The 18,914-nt window shown below is 55.0% G+C and overlaps 1 protein-coding gene across 10 annotated transcripts in view; it reads right to left on the bottom strand.

The window, feature by feature from the left end:
* Nucleotides 1-13,589: 13,589 nt before the first annotated feature.
* KIAA0513 (KIAA0513 ortholog) overlaps nt 13,590-18,914 on the bottom strand; it is a 28,448-nt gene continuing 23,123 nt past the window's right edge. For all 10 annotated transcript variants that reach the window (XM_037409294.1, XM_037409295.1, XM_037409289.1 and 7 more), the window contains 3 exons: nt 16,408-16,488; nt 15,992-16,086; nt 13,590-15,873 (listed from right to left, as the gene is read on the bottom strand). In XM_037409294.1, coding sequence (XP_037265191.1) covers nt 15,824-15,873; nt 15,992-16,086; nt 16,408-16,488 — 226 coding nt within the window. In that variant the 3' untranslated portion in view covers nt 13,590-15,823. The remainder of the gene's footprint in view (nt 15,874-15,991; nt 16,087-16,407; nt 16,489-18,914) is intronic.

Genomic DNA, 18,914 nt, shown 5'->3' with positions numbered 1-18,914 from the left:
GAATCCACCCTCCTGCCCCGCTGGTCGGTCCCACAGCCAGGAAAACACTTCCTACAGGCTGGTGGGGGGGGTGGGGGCTGTTCTCCTGTTTTGTTGGGGCTTTTTGATTTTATTTTTGGGTGGGGTTTTGTTTTTGTTTTGTTTTAAATATCAAGGCTCATCTGGAGGGTACAAATGCCCTGCAGGTCTGTAAGGGATAGGCTTTGAGTTCGTCCCAAAAGGCTCTACTTCAAGTGCCACGATGGGAGCTGGTGGCACTGACACCTCTGACCCAGAGACATACAGGGCAACAGTGAGCCCAGCCTGGGCTTGGGGGGTTCATTGTCTTGAAATGTCCCCAAGGAAGAGAAAAAAAGAAAAACGAGGGGGGGGGGGCGGGGGGAAATTTCCAAGCAGCAAACAAAATAAATCTTCCTCTCCAAGCCAAAACAGAGAGAAAATAGCCAGGGACCTTGGCCGGGAAGCTGTTTATTATAGTCATGGGATTCACTGCCAATTTCAGCAGTTGGACAATATTCCTTTTTCAGCCCATAAATAGCCAGCCCTTTGCTGGGCGGCCCGGGGCGCTGCGGGGTGGGCTGCTTTCCTCAGCTTGGCAGCTGTTCCCAAAAACATCCCTGCTCCAGCAAACGCCCTGACCTGCCTGGAACCCACCCTGGGCCAGCGAGAGGGTTTGCTTTGGCAAAGGGATGGGGCAGGAATCACCTGCAAAGCCGAGATCCAGCACGTGAGTGAAGCCTCAGTGTTGCCCAGGCGGCCGCAGGCTGCTGCGGGATGCTCTGCCGGGTGCAGCTGCCCTTCTTCTTTGTTTCGAGGGGATTAAAAAGGAAAAAAAAACCAACCACAAACAAAAGAAAGAAATAAAGCTCAGGAGAGCACAAGTGATAGGCACACCTGCCTGTGGTGTAACCCTGCGCCCCGCAGCTGCTCCCCCTTCACCCCTGTCTCAAGCCGGTTCCCCAGGAAAGGGGCAGCTGGTGCTCGGGGGGGTCTCGTCCTCCCACGGGAATGGGGGATGGTGGCCCCAAGGATGGGGAGTGATCAGTGGCCTGGGGATTGCCCTGCTCCCTTCACATCTTTCTCCTCTTCCCATGAAGACATAAGACAAAACGGCTCTGGGAAAGGCAGGCTCCCTCCAGCACACGGCCTTTTGTCTTTCAATTAAAAACAAACAAAAAATAATATACAAGAGGAACTCGCCTGCTGTGGCCGTGCGGCTCCTTCACGCAGGCGGCTCCATGGGCTTTGCTCAGCAGAAAGGAATCCACAGGCTGAGAAATCAAATCCACGTGGGATGTGAGAAAATGCTCCCATAGGACTGCGTGCCCCCCAGGAGCCCCCAGCCCCTTCAGGGGGGGAAACAACCCTCCCTCGCAGAGCTCTAGCCCAGATAGCATCTCTCCACCAGTGCTTTCACAGCCAGGTTTCTCCTCCTTGCTTCCCCCCTCCTGCCGTTCCTTCGTGCTGCCAGCACTGCCTCGCCAAGTGGTCCCCGAGTGAGGACAGGGGCATGGGGAGCTCCTGCCCTGCACCCTCAGCAGTGGAGCCAGCCCTCTGCAACCCTGGGAGCCTTCAGGTGCCCAAAAGCCCCCAGCCCAGGGACAGATGTTCACAGCAATGAACAACCCTTCTGCATAGGGTCATCGTTGCCTTCTGCAGGTGACAATGGCAGCCAGCATGAAGTCCTGGGCCACCACGTCAGTGACAGTGAAGAGCAGGGTGCTGAAGAGGATCAAGGACAGCTCGATGCCACAGAAAAGCACCTGGCTGAAGTACACCTGGATGTCTGGAAGCACCAAGACTTCACTGAGCATGGAGCACCACTCAACACCATCAACAGGCATCAACCTTGCCCCGAGGCTGCTGAGCCTCCTTGCAGGAGGGGACTGAGCCTTGCTGGCAATGCTCAAAGCCCAGGCGATGCTCAGTCCCCTCTCCTCAGCCCATACAGCATCTGAAACTCCATGGCCAAGACACGCTCCAGAAAAACCTTCTCCCTCACAGCATCGCCCATATCTCTGCACACCTGGGGCAGAGCTGGGGCTTGCTCCCACAGCCTTGCAGCCCCTGCAAGGCAAGGTCACAGCGGGCTTTTGGCCAGGGCCCTGGGAACCTGGTTCCCTGCTTTGTGGAGGAAAAATTAAATTTTCATTCAAATTTTCACTTTGGCAGCAGAGATATCGGCTCAATTTCCACCTGCTGCTTTGAAGCCTTCGCTTTGCATGGGAGAAGCGCGCAACTGAGAGTTTTCAATTATAAAGCACATAAAGGCAGTAACAACCAGGCATATGGATTTTAAGCCTAAAAAAATAATAACAAAAAAAGTGCCACAAAATCAGGGGCACTCAGAAGGACACACTACCCCAAAAGCGACCATCTTCTGCTTGGCTGGGTGCTGGGGGCCAGCCACATTCCCGCTGGATCACAGAGGACCAGGAGGACCGTGCACATGCTTGGTCCAATTTCGATGGCAACAGCTCGTGACATGGAGCTTGACCCTTCCCACCCCAAAAATCAGCCCTGTAGGTCTGGTTGGTGAGGTACCAAGGCTCATCTTGAGCTGGAACATGGTGCAGGTTTGGACCCTTCCTTCAAAAGATGCCCTGGGAGGATGTGTGGAGTGGGGTTGTGGCCCCCAGGCTATTGCTGTACCCTCTTCTGGAGGGATAAAAGAAGATTTACCGTCCTAGTAGGGCTGGGGATTCCAACTTCACAGCTGCAATTAGACTGGAAACTGCTCCAAGTTGTATCAGTGGACTTGGAAAGGTGGGTGGGAGGAGAGGGGAGCTCAGCACTGCTGGGCTCCCATGCAGCACCCAGCAAACACCCAGGGAGGGATGCTTGCTCTGAGAGCAGTTCATCCCTGCTCCGTTTAAGAATAATTTCAACCTACACCTATCAGGGACAGCTCTTCCAGATTCAACAAGGTTGCTGGGTTGGAACCTCAAGAAGCAGAGGTCCGTGAACATCTGAATCCTGTCCCCCACCAACCCTTTACAGATGCCAACAAAACCTACCGCCTGTAGGAAGAGCAGCGTTACCTCCCAAAACTGGCCCAGGGAGCATGAAAACACAGCCTGGCCTCCCTCCCTCCAGCATCTCACTGCTCAGCATCCTCGCCAAGCCTGCTCTCCCCACCAGCCTGGCACTGTGGTGGGTTTATTCCCATTTTCTCCCTCCCATCCTTCCCATTGTGCATCCCTAACCCCTGGGCCAGGGCTCACCTGCACCAAACTTGCACCCAGCTTTCACACCAGAGCCCAGCATCGCACGGCAGGCACAGTGTGGGAGCACGATGCTCTGGAGGAGGCAATTGGAAGAATCCAAAGAAAAATCTTCCAGCTGGCCACAGGAGATACTGAACAACTGCAACAGCCATAGCCCCCCATCACCTCCAGGAGCAGCAGTACTGGGAGATGCTGCGGCTGCGTGCCCAGTCTCTGGCAAGTCTGGATTTGGCCCTGCTCACTGGCGCTCAGGATGGTTCTCCCGGTGCTGCTGGAGGAAAGGTCTCCCGCAGGGGAAATGCCATGCTGTGTTCAATTTGCCTCATCCTCCAGCACCGTGCCGGCTGTCAGCAAAGCACAAAGCTGAAGTTAATCTCTTGGTCTCAGGATGAAGCACCAAACCGGCGCTGATTTCCCAGAACCTATCCTGGGGCCGAGATCATCCCCGAGCAGCAATTAGCCCCAGCAGCCACAACATGACCTGAAGCAGAGGGTCCAGTCCTGTCCTCCACAGGGAAATGACTTGTGTGCCTTTCTCTAACTGCATGTCTTTATGGGAGCATGGTGTTAGCATGCTGGGGGTCTCCCAAAGCACCCAGGAGTCGATGGGGTCACCTGCCCATATAATTCGGGAACATCTGGCACCCATGGTCCCAGAGCTGAGGGCATGGCATGGTGGCCGGCATTTTTCTCTCTATCCCTTTCCCAAATTCCCTGTTGAAGCCACCGCTGGCTTCAGCTGGCCAAAATTTTACCCCACTGGGAGCTGCCAAAGCGAGAGATGCTGAGGAGGGTCCGCATGCCTGGCTTCAGTGACGCATAGGTGCTCATGAAATGGATCTCTCCTCTGGTTTCTCCCAGCCCGTTGGGAAGATGGAGGCTGTCGACTGGGTGATGGTGACACGAAGCAGGTCCTGAGCCTGAAATTAAAGGTGGCAGAGGTTTAACCCATCACTGTGTGGGAGGGCAGCACCACTGTGATACCCAGCTGGAGCCAGACTGGGGGTGATGCTGATGTGCTTCATAGCAGGGACAGATTTTGGTTTGTCCTCTGTCTTTCCCTGTCCCCTCCCACTCCCAGGGAAGAGACGGGAAGATGCAGGAGCTGGGGGCTTGGAGCCAGCTCACCTTGGGGCTGCAGCATAAAGAACCTGGGCTCCCCTCCAGCTGCTCCAGAGGTGCAAAACTGCCTCCTCCGCTGGCTCCTGTGGGGCCTGACCCTGCCAGACACTTGGATCCAGCCCTGCCGGTGACAAGGCATTCCGGGATGGAGCCAGCCACTGCCCCAGTGGGCAGCAGGGGGGAAGCACACACCCTCACTGAAGGGGAAGCCACCCCATAGTTAAGGATGGACCCCGCAGCACCTCATCACAGACCAGGACACAGCACATGCCATCCTCTGGGATTTCACACGTGAAACAATCCCAAACATCCCCCTCCGGGATGCCAGACCAGGGAGCCCTGGGGGGACAGGGACAGAGCTTGCAGCCTGGAGCTCCACAGAGCCTGAGCCCAGACCTGTACCTTAAAATCAATGAGCCAGTAAATCCCAATTCGTGGGACCACCAGGAAGATGACATTTGCCAGAGCCCCCACAAGGAAAGCCAAGAACTGGAGCAGGATCTGCGAAATGTGAGGGGGAAACGCTGCTGGGAAAGGAACAGAGAAGCCTTTGGGGATGTGTTAGCAGAGACGCTAACAACCCGCAGATGCCCTGCGAGGCCAGCATCTTCCAGCAGAGCCAGACAAGGCATGGATCCTGCTCCCCAAACAGACCCGTTTGGAAAGGGGAAAACCACGTGGCTGTGCCCCCCTCCCAAAGCCCAGCTCCTCGGGGCAGGATCAACCCCAGTTCCCAAGGGACCTGCGCAAGAGCAGATGCCCGCCCTTCCTCCAGGCTCCCACATTGCATTTTCAGGCTGACCATCAGCACCTCTCGAAGCCATCCCGCATCCGATGCTCGGTCCCTCTCTGGCCTTTCCCCAGCCCTTGCCGGTGGGGGGACTACCGGCGGGTGGCCCCCCGCCAAGGCCAGCTGCGCAGCACACCGAGGGGCCACCGCCGGCCCGGCAGCAGCTGCCTTGGCCCGGGTTCAAGCACAGCACTGGTTGAGAGCAGCTTGTTATTTTGGTCCTGCAATGGGGTTATTTTTAGAAAGTGCTGAACACCCCTTCTCCGAAATCGCTCCTCGAGGTATGACCTTGCGGTGCTGCAGCCGCTCAGCTGGTCCCACCACCCCTCTCCTTGGGGACTGGAGCTGAATGTCACCCACTCACCTTCCCCAGGGTCCCCAACCCGGTGCAAAGCCCCGGTGACAGCAGCAGCATTATACCCTGGCGGCAGGGAAGGCGGTGGAGGGGGGGATGAAGTCTGAACTACATCTCAACCCCTGACGCCATCCAGGTTTGCTCCCGGTTTCAATTATCACCTGCTGGAGCAGCAGCTGCTGAGTGCTGGGGAACTCAAAGGCAAGTCAACAAGGTCTTGTTGTTTCAGCTGCTCGGGGGCACGGAGCTCCATGCGCCTTCCCCCCGGCACCGCAGGGATGCTGTGCTCCCCCCGCTCGCCCGTGTGCGTGCTGGGCTGCTGTGCCTGGTGCTTCGCCTGCTTCCCCCGTCCCGCTCTCCCCGGGCAGGTAAACACTGCAGGAGCTGCTGGGGGGGAGCAGAGAGAAACCTCAATAACAACAAAGGCGGGGGGGGGGGGGGGGGGGGGGGGGGAACCCACAGAGAAAGAAAAAAAATAAAGCCCCAACAACCCAGCCGCTGCACAGAGGTTATCCGGGGGACAGAGCAAATAATTGGCGAGGCGAACAATGCATTTTAATTAAACCTCTGCAGGAAACAAGGGGAGGGAATCAAGTTAATTGCACGGAGCGGGAGCAGGAGATTAAAAATGCTCTTCACTCAGAAGATGGTAGCTCCCATCCGCCTTTGCAGAGCAAAACAAGGCCACCTGGGGCGTTGATGCTGGCAGGGCAGCCTCCCAGGGCTGCTGCCGTGCCCCGTGTGTGGGGACACACAGCTAGCTGCCTGCTGCTGGGGCTCAGAGGGGTGTCACGCTGCTCCCCTGTGCCGGGGGGCTGCGGGGTCCTTGGTGCCCAGGGGTGGGTGCTGCCATGGAGGGTGCAGGATGGGAGCAGCTCCTGGGAAGCCCCGCAGGGATGGGGCGCATCGCTCGTGGCTGCGGGACTGGCAGATGTGTCCCAGCAGAGCCCAGGCCCTTCCCCTGGTCCCTGCTTTGTGCCCTCTGCTCAGCTCAGGGCTCAGCCCAGGCTGTGCCTGGCCCTCTCCCCACGCCCTGGGCAAAACCATCCACCTTTACTTTTTCCTGCCCTGGATGTTTCAGTTTTCAGACTCTTCCAAGCAGCAAGAGGTCGTTTCCTCCACTACTCCCTTCTCTGATCCTGCACCTTTTGCTCAAGTCCTTGTCTTCATCCCCTCATTCCACCCTGGACACGGTGCAAATGGAGACACCCAACTTGCTGCCAGCAAGCGCGATGACAGAGCCCAGCCTGGCTCCCCTTCCCACCCAAAAGAGGAAAAAGGATCACAGGCTCCAGGATGCTACAAGACCAGGGCAGGAGCCCCGACAAAGCACCTCATGCCTGGCACCAGCCCAGCACCAGCCCCCTGGGCACCCACCACCCCAGTGTCCGGGGCAGGAGGCATCAACCTCTGCTCTAAGGCAATTTGTGAGCCACAGCACTCTGCCCTCCATCCAGCCGCCTGCTAATTAGCACCAGCCCAGCCCTCCGCCTGCAATGAGAACAGCAATCAGCCCTGCTGTTTGCCTGCTAGGAACAATCTCCCTCCTTCCCTCCTCTGCATAAATTTCCCAGGCTGTGGTTTTTTGACGCTGATCCCACATAGCTTTATTCACAAGAGAAGTCCCACTGGGGGCAAGGAAATTACTCCAGCGCGCAAAATTACCCGTGCGCGCGATGCACGTACAGGGCATAACACAAGGGGTTGGGGTTTTTTTTTGCACAGTATCAAAACCAAAATAAATCCACTGAGGGAGCTCAAAGCCAAGCCTTGCTCCTGACTACGGGTAAGAGCTGGACAAATTACAGCAATTAAAAAAAAGAAAGAGACATGTGGACTTTCATATCCACAAACCTCAGGACGCAGTTGGCGGGGGAGAACATTTCACAGTCACACACGCTGCAAAACCAAAGCACATCGCAAAATACTTTCTGTCCTCAGAGGCACAAGCTGTCCCTCCAGGCAGGCAGTGCCACCAGCACGAGCACGCGGCTGGGACAGCCTGTCCCTGCCCAGCCGGCCAGCATGGCTTGTCTGCAGCAGGACACAGGCAGTATTGTACCCAAAGTGGAGGTTTTCAAGCTGGAGATTGAATTGCAGGTTGTCCCCTCGCTGCTGTGCACAAACGCTGCCCTGATGGGAAACGAGCTCGGCCACAATCTTCCGCTTTTCCCCTGCAGCTGCAATCGGACGGGCAGAAAAACCACAGTGCTCTGCTTAAACGCTCACTTGCTGCACGAACGAGCTTTCCACCTGAGCAACCACGAGTAACTGGCCAGAAAAACACTGCTGCTTTAGCACAAGCTTATAATACATATTGGGAGGAAGGGAATTGTCCAGTACTTTCACCCGAAACCTGAGTCACAGCCGGGAGGCGAAGCCCACCATGCAGACAGGGAGGTGATTGCAGCATCTCCAGGCTATCTGCTCAATAAGGGCATCCTGGGTGTGAATAAGGCTGGGAGACAACAGGATCAGGGCTCAGCATCCCTAAGAAACAGAGAAGAGGTGAGGATTGAACCAGCAGGTGCAACCCAGGAGCCCCCTCCTAGACACCCCCCTCGCTACTGCCTCTCCATCACCCATGAGGCTGCCCCAGCCCACCCTGGGATATTAATTGCACCCCCAGAGCTGTGTGAGGATCCCCAGCTGTGAGTGGAGGTGTGGGCATGCTCGCCTCTGTGTGCGGCACTCCAGGGACAGGGACATTTGGCAGCTGCCTGCAGGGAAGGTGTCTGAAGTGCTGCTTGCTGTGGGAACATGAGTCAGAGCTCCCCAGTGCAAGAGCCTGACGTCTCCCTCCTGCTCATTTATTCAGCACATCAAATATTTGCCCTGCGCAGTTGCACCAGATGCACACTATTCAGGAGATTTTTTTTTTTATTTTTTTTTTCCCCCTCCCTTCTGCTGGCAGTGACAGCTTATAAGAAAACACCACAGTGCCATCTTGGGAAACTTGGCCTCCTAGCTAAGCATGTTCAAGCATCCTTTTCCTCTCCTGCTTCAGGGATGGGCTCCTCTCCAAGCATCCCCTCTGTGGGAACCAGCAAGCTCCTGTGCAGACCAGGAGGGGTTAGATGCCAAAACGCACAGGCAAAAGCAACAACCCCATAGGGCTGCAGTGGCGAAAGGTCATTTCAGACCCATTTCCAGCCCTGCCTGAGTGACAGCAGGGCTAGGAGCCTGCAGGCAGCAAACGGTGGCCTTGCCTGTCCCCTGCTCTGTCAAAGCATCCTGCCTGGAAGCTGCACACGCAGCGGCAGGAGAGGCCAGCCAAGGAAAACTGCTCAATTTTGCCTCCCTTTGGCGACGAAGCAGCTTTGCTGGCTGCCAGCCCCACTGTAATCCCATGGGGACCTCAATCTTTTTTTTTTTTGTGCCACATCCCTGGATTTCTTATTTGCAGGGCTTCTCACACCCTGAATGCCCAGTCCCCAGGGAGGAGGAAGAGGTGTTTGTCTCTTATGAATAGCCAAGAGCTGGAGAAGGTGACTTTGTGCAGAGGTGACACACGAGGCCCTGCATCCCACCTGACTCCCTGGGGTTTCTAGCCCATCGTTGCAGCCGAAAATGTCCAGTTTCATTGGGGAACTGCAGAAACAGCTCATAAAACACAATCTTGGGGATGCAGCTGAGCACATCGGCCACCCGCATGGTGCGCTGCCGGATAAACACTGCATGCTGCAGGGAAGAAACACGTGCCTCCACCCTATTTGTAAAAGGAAAATCACCCTTCAATCTCCACTTGCATTCCCAGCGAGGATACACACAAGGCTTTAGGCATTTACAAGAGCTTCCCAGGGTCAGGGCTGGGATTTCTTGCTGGTGGGGGCTCCAGAGCCTGCTCCCCCTGAAGCCAGCATGCTCAGCCAGGCTCTGCATGCATCCTCTTCCTCCCTGGGGTTTGCGGGAAGCCACAACACAGGGAAAAGCCCCAGGGCTGGAATAAACCTGCAGTGCTGTCAGAAATAGCACTAGGAACAGCTATGACAAAGCTGATGCTCTGCTTTGCCCAAGACGACTGTGCAACACCAATGCTCAGCAGCCATCCAATGCCATCCTTATGCTTGGTGGCTTCTGGGGACCCACAAACGAGCCCCAGCAGGACCCACACCCGCTGGGCTGATGCTTGGCACAGCAAATCCACTGGTGTATGGTGCAGAGATTTGCTATGCACCAGCCATGCTGCTGGCAGGGGGAGAGAGGGGAACTGCCTTGTGGGCTCGGCCCCCACTAAATGCTGCGTCCCCTCCACCAAGAGAGCATCCTTGAGCATTGTACTCAACCAGCTCCAGAGGGATCTGCTGGGAGAGAAAGCATGCTGGCAAGAAAGGACTGGGATTTCCCAGCTTATCCAGCCTTTACAGAGCTGCGTGTCCCGCTTTGCTTGTGGCGGGGCAAGTTAGGCTGAGCCCACGGCAAAGACTGCTTGGAGCTGAGCTCAATGCCCTTTGAAGGGCCAGCAGTGGGAAAAGAAGTAATAATAATAATAAAAAAAAAAAAATGTTCAGTGCTCGGGTGAAAGGCTGGTGAAAATAATCTGGCCAAAACACCACTACACACCTCCCCAGCCAGCCAAGGAGCTGCAGTGACCTTGCCCAAACATGGTGTCTCGGGTTGAAAGTGCAGAGCAAGAGGATGTGACTCACATCTGGGACGTGGCCTCAAAAGACAGATGTGTTTTGTTATTGTCCAGGGCCCTATCTGGAGCTCTGTCTGTGCATGCAGTGACTCAGCCTTGCCTTTGAGCCCTTTCAAAAGGAGAGCCGCAGCACATCTCTTCCCAGCAGCATCCCTGTGCTGCCATAAAACAGATTGGGGAAATCCTGGCTCCTGCAAGAGAAAAAAAATAAAATAAATCTAATCAAAATCATGTTTCTCCATGGGAATCTTCCAATTTCAATTGTATATCATTCAGAGAAGGATAAAAAACAAATGCTTTAGTGGTGGGATCCATCTCTTTAAGTTTAGAGGCTTAGAAGCTAAACCACCCCACCCCCACCCCCCACCCGATCCCAATGCAAAGGCACTGATGAGTGCCCTGGGTTCTCTTAGGCACTTACCACAGAGCAAGAGGAAACATCTCCTAGAGATGCTCTGTGTCTGAAGTGAGGAATAAAGGGATTTCAACAGGTCTCTTTCCTACAATCCCTAGGAAAATCAGCAGAATTTAGTAGAGAGCGCCCCAAAACACAGAGGTAAGGCTGAGCCACTCTGTATTAGACATCAGAGAATCTAAAGAGGAGCATGCAGCAGCCAGCTGAGCACAGCACATTACTTCTGCAGGCATCCTGCAAAACCCAGCTCCCCCACCTTGGGAAGTGGTTCCCCTGGCACATCATCCCCACCTTTTCACACTCACCACTACCCACCGCTGCCCGCGCGCCCTGCCTCGGTCCTGAGGGACACCGCAGGGTGACATCCCCTGGCAGCAAACCACCTCTGCTCTGCCTCTGGTTTTTCTAGCGGGTGAGCAGTCGGGGCCACGTCTGCCAGCAGTTTTTCCTGGGCGCATCCTGGGTTTGAAGGCACCAGCAGCTTCCCACCGCGGGCCGCGCCGGGGGGGCAGCGGGCCGGGAGCCGGCCATGCAGTTCACTTGGCAGACACTTGATGGGGCTACGAAACCGATTAGTGGCGCACCTGGCAGAACGGGGGGCGGGGGGGCAAAACAGCCCCTGCCAGGTGTTTTGGGGGTCTCTCTTGGCAGGTGCCAGGCTGGCACTGCAATAGCTGCCAGCACCCACGCGGGATGCTGGCCCCAGTGCTTCGCTTTGGCCTTTGGTTGTGCCCTGGACAGGCTGCAACCGAGGACGGACTGTCAGCACCTGGACAAAGCTGGAGGCTTTATCCCCAAAAGGTTTTCCGTGACGTGTTTTGAGGAGCACTGTGGCGATGGAGAGGGAGAGCAGAGCAGCAGGCATCCCCCGCAGCGCTGCCTTGCAAAGCACTGAGTAAGCATTACGCCGCCGTTGCAAGACGAGGTGACCTTGCTACCTCCCGACTCACCACTGCCTAAACCCAGGCTCTTTGCAGGCTGCTGCGGTGGGGTTTTCCTATATCTCACCCCAAAAGCAAGGGGAGGATGGGGAGGTCCAGTGCCAACGCAGAGCCCAAGCACGGTGAGAGGCGCAGCCCCGCATTGCGGAGCTCGCTGCGGGCAGGGGCCAACCCCGAATTCCCTGAACGCTGCTGTCAAACTGCCCAGCGCAGCTCTAAATCCACCAGGTCTTACCTGGCTCCAGCTGGCCGAGCAAGCTAGCAGCAGCGTGCGAGCAAGAGCTGGAGAGTCAATGCCTCTCCTGCTTGAAACAAAAAAGAATAGAGTCGGTGTTCATAAATCATGAGCTAGTTACTGACAGAGAGGACTCCCTTCCCTCTTGCTCCACACACTGCGGCACAAATTATGGCCCCAACTTCACTGTTGTTCAGTGATGAACATCTGAAAAGGCTGTGACAGATGAGAAAAGGGATGATTTAACAGCCATAAATCCAGCCAGCTTAGAGGTGTTTTTACAACCAAACCCATCTCAAATCCCCTCTGTTATGAATACTTATCACTCCCAGACACTAGTACAATGGAAAGATTTTTAACAGCTTTAATAGAGATGCAATAAAACCCCCAGAGCCCAGCAAGCAAACATCCTTTTTATCCCTCGAGGGAGGGAGAGGGGCCTGGGAGCTGCTTGCTGCACTCAGGCTCAAAGGCTCGGGGCTGGAGCATCCACCAGCTCACCCCGGGTTTAATGGATGGGTGGCATCAGCCAGGAACTGTATCAGCTTTCCCAAAGCTGCTGCACAGAGTGGGTAAGTGGTACCCCACAGGGAGGGAGGGATGAGGAAACAGGCTGTGCCCATCATGTACAGCACCTCCCTCCACCCGTGCTGCTCTTACCTTTGCCAGGGTCTCCTCCTGCAGCTGCCCAAATCACAGCCAGCCTAGCCCACCAGGGGGGATTTAAAATGAGGGTGGTTTCAGCTCAACCAAGGACTCACCTGGGTAGGGTCTATCCCTCAGCTGCCACTTTTAATGTGCCTCATTTCTCAAGCGTTAAAGGCTAAACGGCCTCAACATCCGCCACCTGAGGAGCAGGAGAGGGACACTGCTCTCCAGCACTTCAGGGAGGCCGGGAGTGCTCCCAGCTCAGGGTTAAATGGCCAAGGATCTCACTCCCCATTGCTACGCATGCTGCCCCTATAGCCTTTCTATACCATTGTGCAAGTGCAGCCTGCACCCAGCCAGCAAAATCAGCAGCCGGGAGGTGCCAGGGGTGCCCCCTTCACGTCGAGCACATGCCTAAGGAGAAGCACCTCCTTTCCTATACACGTGAGCTTATTGGGCACGGCAAGGCGACATGTAATCCATCAGACATCAGACGGAGGGAAGGAAAGCACTCCCAGGACATGTGGCTTCTGGTTTTCCATAGCTGGTCAGCCCACACCCACGTGAAACCCCGGGTAAAACACCTGAACATGGGCTTCGGGGCTGAGGGGTTTCCCTCCTGCAGTGGTGAGTCTGTGGAGTGCTCCAAGGAGGGTAATTAAAAAAAAAAAAAAAAAAAAAAAATGCAAGCAGGGCAAGCTCCTTCCTATGAGAAATGTGGCCATGAAACCCAAGAAACCAGCACTGCAGGGTAGGGAACAGGCTCAGCTCGGCCACACAGAGACCCGAGGGGATATGGTCTCCAAAGTCTGGGTGGAGGGTGACACTCCCAGCCCATTAATCTAAGGGAACATCTGTTTTTAATAAGATAATACTGAGTAATTGATTTTTAAATACACTGAAATCAAATGTCCTGAGGCCAGAGCAGGATCCCGGCTCTGTCGTCAGATCAGCAGCAACTGGCAGAGATTGAGTGCACAGGGGAAAAGAAAATAAAAATTAAATCTCCTTCGTGTGTCTAGCTGGCTCCGGGGCAAATGCTAACATTTCTTTAAAAGGTGCATCAATTTTTCCCTATTAAAAAAGTAGGCCATCAAAAGGGAGAAGCCGGCGGGGGCTGAGCTGGGTAAGGCACCAGGGACCACTGAGGCCAAGCAGGCAGCACGGAGACAATCCATCTCATTAAAGCACATGACAAAGGCTGAGCGAGAAAGTAATTTTTAAGACAATTTATTCCAATCTCTCTCTCTCACCCCATCCTTCACACAGTCCCATCAAGAAGGGTTTACGGAGATTTTTTATTATATTTTTTTTTTAATATTTTAAGTTGGGTTTTTTTTAGAAAAATACACATGCAAATAATATATACTTCACTGCTGAACTTTTTCTTATGTTGGAAAAAAATAATAACAAAGAAACAAAGCAGGATTTGGGAAAGACCCGAGTGGAGACAGGGATGCCACGGGGATGGGATGCTCCAGGGTGCAGGTCCTGGCATTGAGCTGCCAGATTCCCATGGTCCAGCACATCCTCTTCATCAGAAAGGTTTTCGTCAGGGTGAGACACTGATGGAGTGCACGTTAGTCCCCTCCGTCAGCCTCTCGCCCCGACAAAAACCTTTCTCCAGTAACTCTGCCCAGGTTTGGGACTGGCCAAGGCAAAGCCAGTGCTGGATCCGATCCTTCCTACGAGACCCAGCATGGAGCAGAGTCCCAGCTCCAGCAGACAGGGAAGGCCAGCTTAGGTAAAAGCATTACTTTGATGCTAGCAAATGACACCAGAAACTAAGAGCTACATGGAAAAAACCCTGTTAGCTATTTATCTTACAGGATACAGCTGGCAGCATGGGGAATAATGGACTGATGGTCCCTGGAAACCCGGACTGATGTTTCAGGACAATGTTTTGGGGGTGAGACTGAGTGATGGACCCTTGGCTGTGTGGGGCTGGGCTTTCCTGACCCCACGGGCAGAGTCAACTGGGTCCCTTCAGAGCAGGGACATGCCCTGCGGAGGGGAGTGGCGATGTCCCTGTGTCCCCAGCCTCTCTGCAAACACTGTGCCAAGGTCCATGGGGAAAAACCAGATACGCTGCATACTGCGTAGCTGCCATCACTAGAGCGGAACAGGAGATGTACTTCAGACAGGGCTATTACAGGTTTGATTGATGATCAGCAGGAGCAGAGGGGCTGGGGAAGGAGAGGGCGGTGGGGTGCAGCCCGGGGAAGGAGGGCGGTTAATCTAATCCCGGGAACCCAGGAAGCCCCGACGCTGCTGCAGCAGGGAGTGGGTGCAGGGGGATCTGCCTCGATGCTGCTTTGCTGCCTCCTTCCAACATGCTTTTACATGGTGCTCCTCTGCCTCCTCTCCCAGCTATCCTGCCCAAGGCCATGGCTTTTTTTCCTGCTCATCCACACAAATGATATGGAGCAAACTGTGTTTTCTCTCTGCCCAGAGGTGCAAAACCACACAGGCAGCTCAGGGAAGGTTTCCCAAGAGAAGGATTTCCCTCCAGCTCTCAAGGAGCTTTACACCAAGGAAGGTAGCAGCACTTCACCAGCCCCCTCTCTGCTTCCAGTGAGTCCCCACACTGCCCATGTCCCCAGCCGGTGGGGACATGCCTGGATATACAACCCAAGCCAACCTGTTGCCAGACTGACCCACTGCATCCCATCACCATCCTCAGCAGCCGGGTCCTGCATTGCCAGGACAAACCCACATGCTGTGAATGCCCAGTGCCTGGCTAAGGAGAGAGACAGGTCAAACTGGAGGCAGAACTGGCTGCTTCCTCCGGCAGTGGCTTTCCTCGGTGGCTGGATGCGGCTCCAGCAGCTGGATGTGGTCCCTGCCATCACCTCTCGCATCCCTGGTCCACCTCCAGCCTCTGTTGTGCTCACCCAGAGGATGCCGGCAGGGAAAGGCAGCCAGAGGCTCGCAGCCTTGGATTCTCCAGATTTACCACTGTCCATGGCAGCCCCAGAAAGGCACCGAGCAGCAAATGCATTTGGCAGCTCCGCACCCACCGCCGTTGTGCTACAAAACACTGAAGACCACAGGTAGTGTTTCACCAGGGGTCTGGAGACACAGTGATCCAGCTCTCATAAACACACCTAGGGGCTGCAGCAGTCATTCCCTTTTTGCTTTTCTCTTGTTTTTTGTTTGGTTTGTGTTTTGTTTTTTTTTAACTGACAAAATACACTTTTGGGACTGTCTACTCTGAAAATCGATGCGGAATAGTCTGGAGAGGAAGGGGAGGCTGTTTGGCTCCTATTTCTACAGCTGCCCTGGTGCAGCTCTAAAGTTTGGTGAACGATCATGCAGGTTTTATTGCAGCTTGTGTGTGTGATTAAGTAGCCCAACTTCAGTTTCAGGTAGCCCCGGTGGTGGGTTTCTTTCCCCTCCCCACCTGCTCCGGCTGCCGTCTTTTCACTTCAGCATGCCGGCCAGGCAGCTATTCGGTGGCCATCTGCTCGATATGGTCGCTGAGCAGCTTGTATTGCTCTGCAGAGGAGAGAGAAAAGGGCACTGGGAGGGTGCTGATGCACCCTGGCCAGGCAGACAGGCTCCATCCCTCTGGGACCCTGTGGAGGGGGCATGCATCCCCCGGGCTCCCCCCTACCTTCATCCAAATTGCCGATGGTCGCCTGCTTCTTCAGGAAGTCACTGCAGAGCTTCTTGTTCAGGCCGAACGCCAGCATGTTGTGAATGAATGTGCTGAGGAAGGACAGAGAAGCTCTTGGTGAGGGAAGGGCCAGGCTGCCCTTTCCTCCCCCCACCTTCCTCTTCCTCTCCGCAGCCCCTTGTACTGGGTGCTGGGATGATGCTCAGCTGTGGGAAAACATGCTAGATCCCTGCGGTGCCCAGATTTTCAACTTAACGGGCAGGAGCTGGCCCCAAGGAGAAACATCAAGCATCCTCTGCACTGTAAGGGATGTCCCCACATGAGGGAACATCTGGAAGGTGTCCCCCCAGCAGCTGGCAAGGATGCAGTGTGGAGCCTGCCTGCAGGAGGGACGGCCCCCGCGCCCTGCTCACCCCAGCTGCCCGAAGGTGATGTTCTCATTGAAGCGGAGGCTGTCATCACGCTCCTCCTGCGTCATGTGGCACCACTTCTCCCTGCAAGGCACAAGCCTGTCTGGCACCGATGTCACTCAGGGACCCCCTGCCTGCACCCCCCCCTCCCCCAGGCCATGCTGCCAGAGGACAGGAGGGCACCGAGACCAGCGCACAGCGCACGTGCGGTGCTGGAGCATGGAGCAGCTCGCACACCTACATCCATCTGCAGATCTCTCGCCCTGGAGCAAAGCAAGAGACGCCCCAAGAAAGTCTTCTGCAACCTTGGCTTTCTCCTGAAGGCCCTGGCTAAGAGCGAGGAAATAGCATTGGCCTCTCCAGCGCAGAGCTCGCGTCTCTCACCTTCGGTGCCATTGCTTTGGCAAGGGGGGTGAGCGGGGAAGCAGCGGGAGTTTGCACTCTTGGGGATGGCCGTCCCAGCAGGGGTCTGCTGAAGCCCCCCCAACCTAGGAGGGGTACCAGGAGAGTACCAGGCACCTCTCCCCCATCTGCAGCAGGGCTCCAGCTCCCCAAGCAAGCCGCTCCCCAAACACACCTCCCCCTCCGACAGCACGAGGGGCTTCTGTACCCCCTCCCCATGGCCCCGCTCAGGGCCGAAACACCAAAATGACAGTGCTGCCCTGAGGATGCCCTGGCTCTGCAGCAAACGCAGCTGCAGTGTTGCCTCAAAGGAAGGGGAGGTTTAAGCTCTAGATGTTTGCAGCCAGCTCTAGCCAGTGGCAGGAGTCCCCATCCCCGTGTCCCACCCGGGGGGGCTTAGGGAATAAAGCCTGTGTCACAGAAATGTCACTGTGGAGGTGCAACACTGTGCTGGCAGCCGGGGGCTCGGTGCATGCATGCCGGGGAAACTACAGCTCCAGGGTGAAACCAGCCCCCTCCCGTGAAGAAGTCAAGTGAGGTTAGAGCCAAGGGTAAGAGGAGGAAAAGCAAGGAAAAACAGGGATAGGCAGAAGAAAAACAGCTCTATGGAGGAGAAGGAAGAGGAGAACACCAGGAGAGGACGGTATGCTTGCAGCTCGTGCTAGCTCACTGGCACACCAGGCAGGGTGGGAGGAGGTGGAAATGGGTGGCTGGGGAGGAGGGTGTCTCACGGTAAATTCAGTGAGGTTAGCTGAGCCCCAGTGCACGTCTGTGTTGCTGAAACTGGAAGAGGATGGGTGCTCAGTCAGGCTGACCCCATGGAGGGGACCCAGTCCTCAGCGACTCAGCCCAGCCTGGGCAGCTGAACGCTGCTGAGCCGAGCCTTAGGTCTCCAGGGGTGAGCTGCCTATATTTATATATAGGGCTCTGAAAAATATGGTATATTTTAAAAGGATTAAAAAAAAAAAAAAAAAGAAGGTGTAATTTCTCCCAAATAAAGCTTATGACTAGCAAATAAAAACCACATCCAAATCCGGAGGCTGAAAAGAAAGGAGAAGAATCAAATTAAGGGGCTTTGAAAACTGGAAGCAAAACTTCACAGATCTCAATGGCCCACTTACAGAAGGAGCATGTTTGTAGCACTTTTTTTCCTGCCTTTTTATGTTTTTGAGAGAGGAAGGAGAAAGAAAAACCATTATCAAAGTGCCCAAGAAAAATTTGCCGTGCTTCTGGCTTGTTAAGCTCGAGTAACATGCCTGGGAAGGGGGAAAGCCCACATGTGGCTCTGCTCAAACCCTTTAATCTTTATACCAGCATGGCAGGGCAGGCACAGCGGTGCGTAACCCCACGGGCTGGGCTAACACCTTGCCTGTATTTCAGTGTACCCAGGAAAGCCTTGCCATGGCCCCCGGGCACTGGGAGAACCGTGCCAGTGAGACGTGGTTTCAGCCGCTCAGCATCACTCATCTTTCAGCAACAGCGTTTCACCCTGCCCAGCTAACCTGAGCAATGCTCTGCCTGAGCAATATTTAAGTTATCTATTTGCCGGTGCACGCTTTAGCCACGTGGAAGATTTACTGCCCACCTTCAAAGAACCCTCATCCTCTTGCTAATGCCATCACTTGGAGTGATTTGCTCCAAGATCGAATATTCCACGCTCCAGCAAGAGAGCAATGACTCTCTCCCTGCCCCTATCCCAGCTCGGAGCACAGGTAGATGTGGCTGGCTTTGAGCTTTGCAGCCCAAAGGACACGTTCACAATCGTGACATGCAGCCCGCATTTGCATTTTTCTTTTTATCTAGGGATGGCAGCACAAGAGTGCATTAAAAAAAAAAAGAAGGTTCATTTTTTCCAGCTGGCAAAGGATACTCAGCACTTCTATGTGGCAGCAGAAGCCGGGAGCAAGCGGGAAGGACAGGACAGGGGGATGCTTTCTCCACGGAGAGACTCGGTTCATTTCCAAAACCTGCCCAGGGAACAGTTCCTGGCACAAGTCCTCAGCTTCCCCAGCAGCTAGGCATCCGATTTCCACAGTAAAATATCACAGCTGGAAACCGGTCAGGTTTCCTTTTTTAAAAAGCCACATTAAAGAGGAGCCCACTCACTT

This window comes from Falco rusticolus, chromosome 15, assembly GCF_015220075.1.
Source record: "Falco rusticolus isolate bFalRus1 chromosome 15, bFalRus1.pri, whole genome shotgun sequence".
Classification (NCBI taxonomy): Eukaryota; Metazoa; Chordata; class Aves; order Falconiformes; family Falconidae; genus Falco; species Falco rusticolus.
The sequence above is the reverse complement of the archived record's forward strand: the minus strand, read 5'-3'. Positions and strand labels throughout refer to the sequence as shown.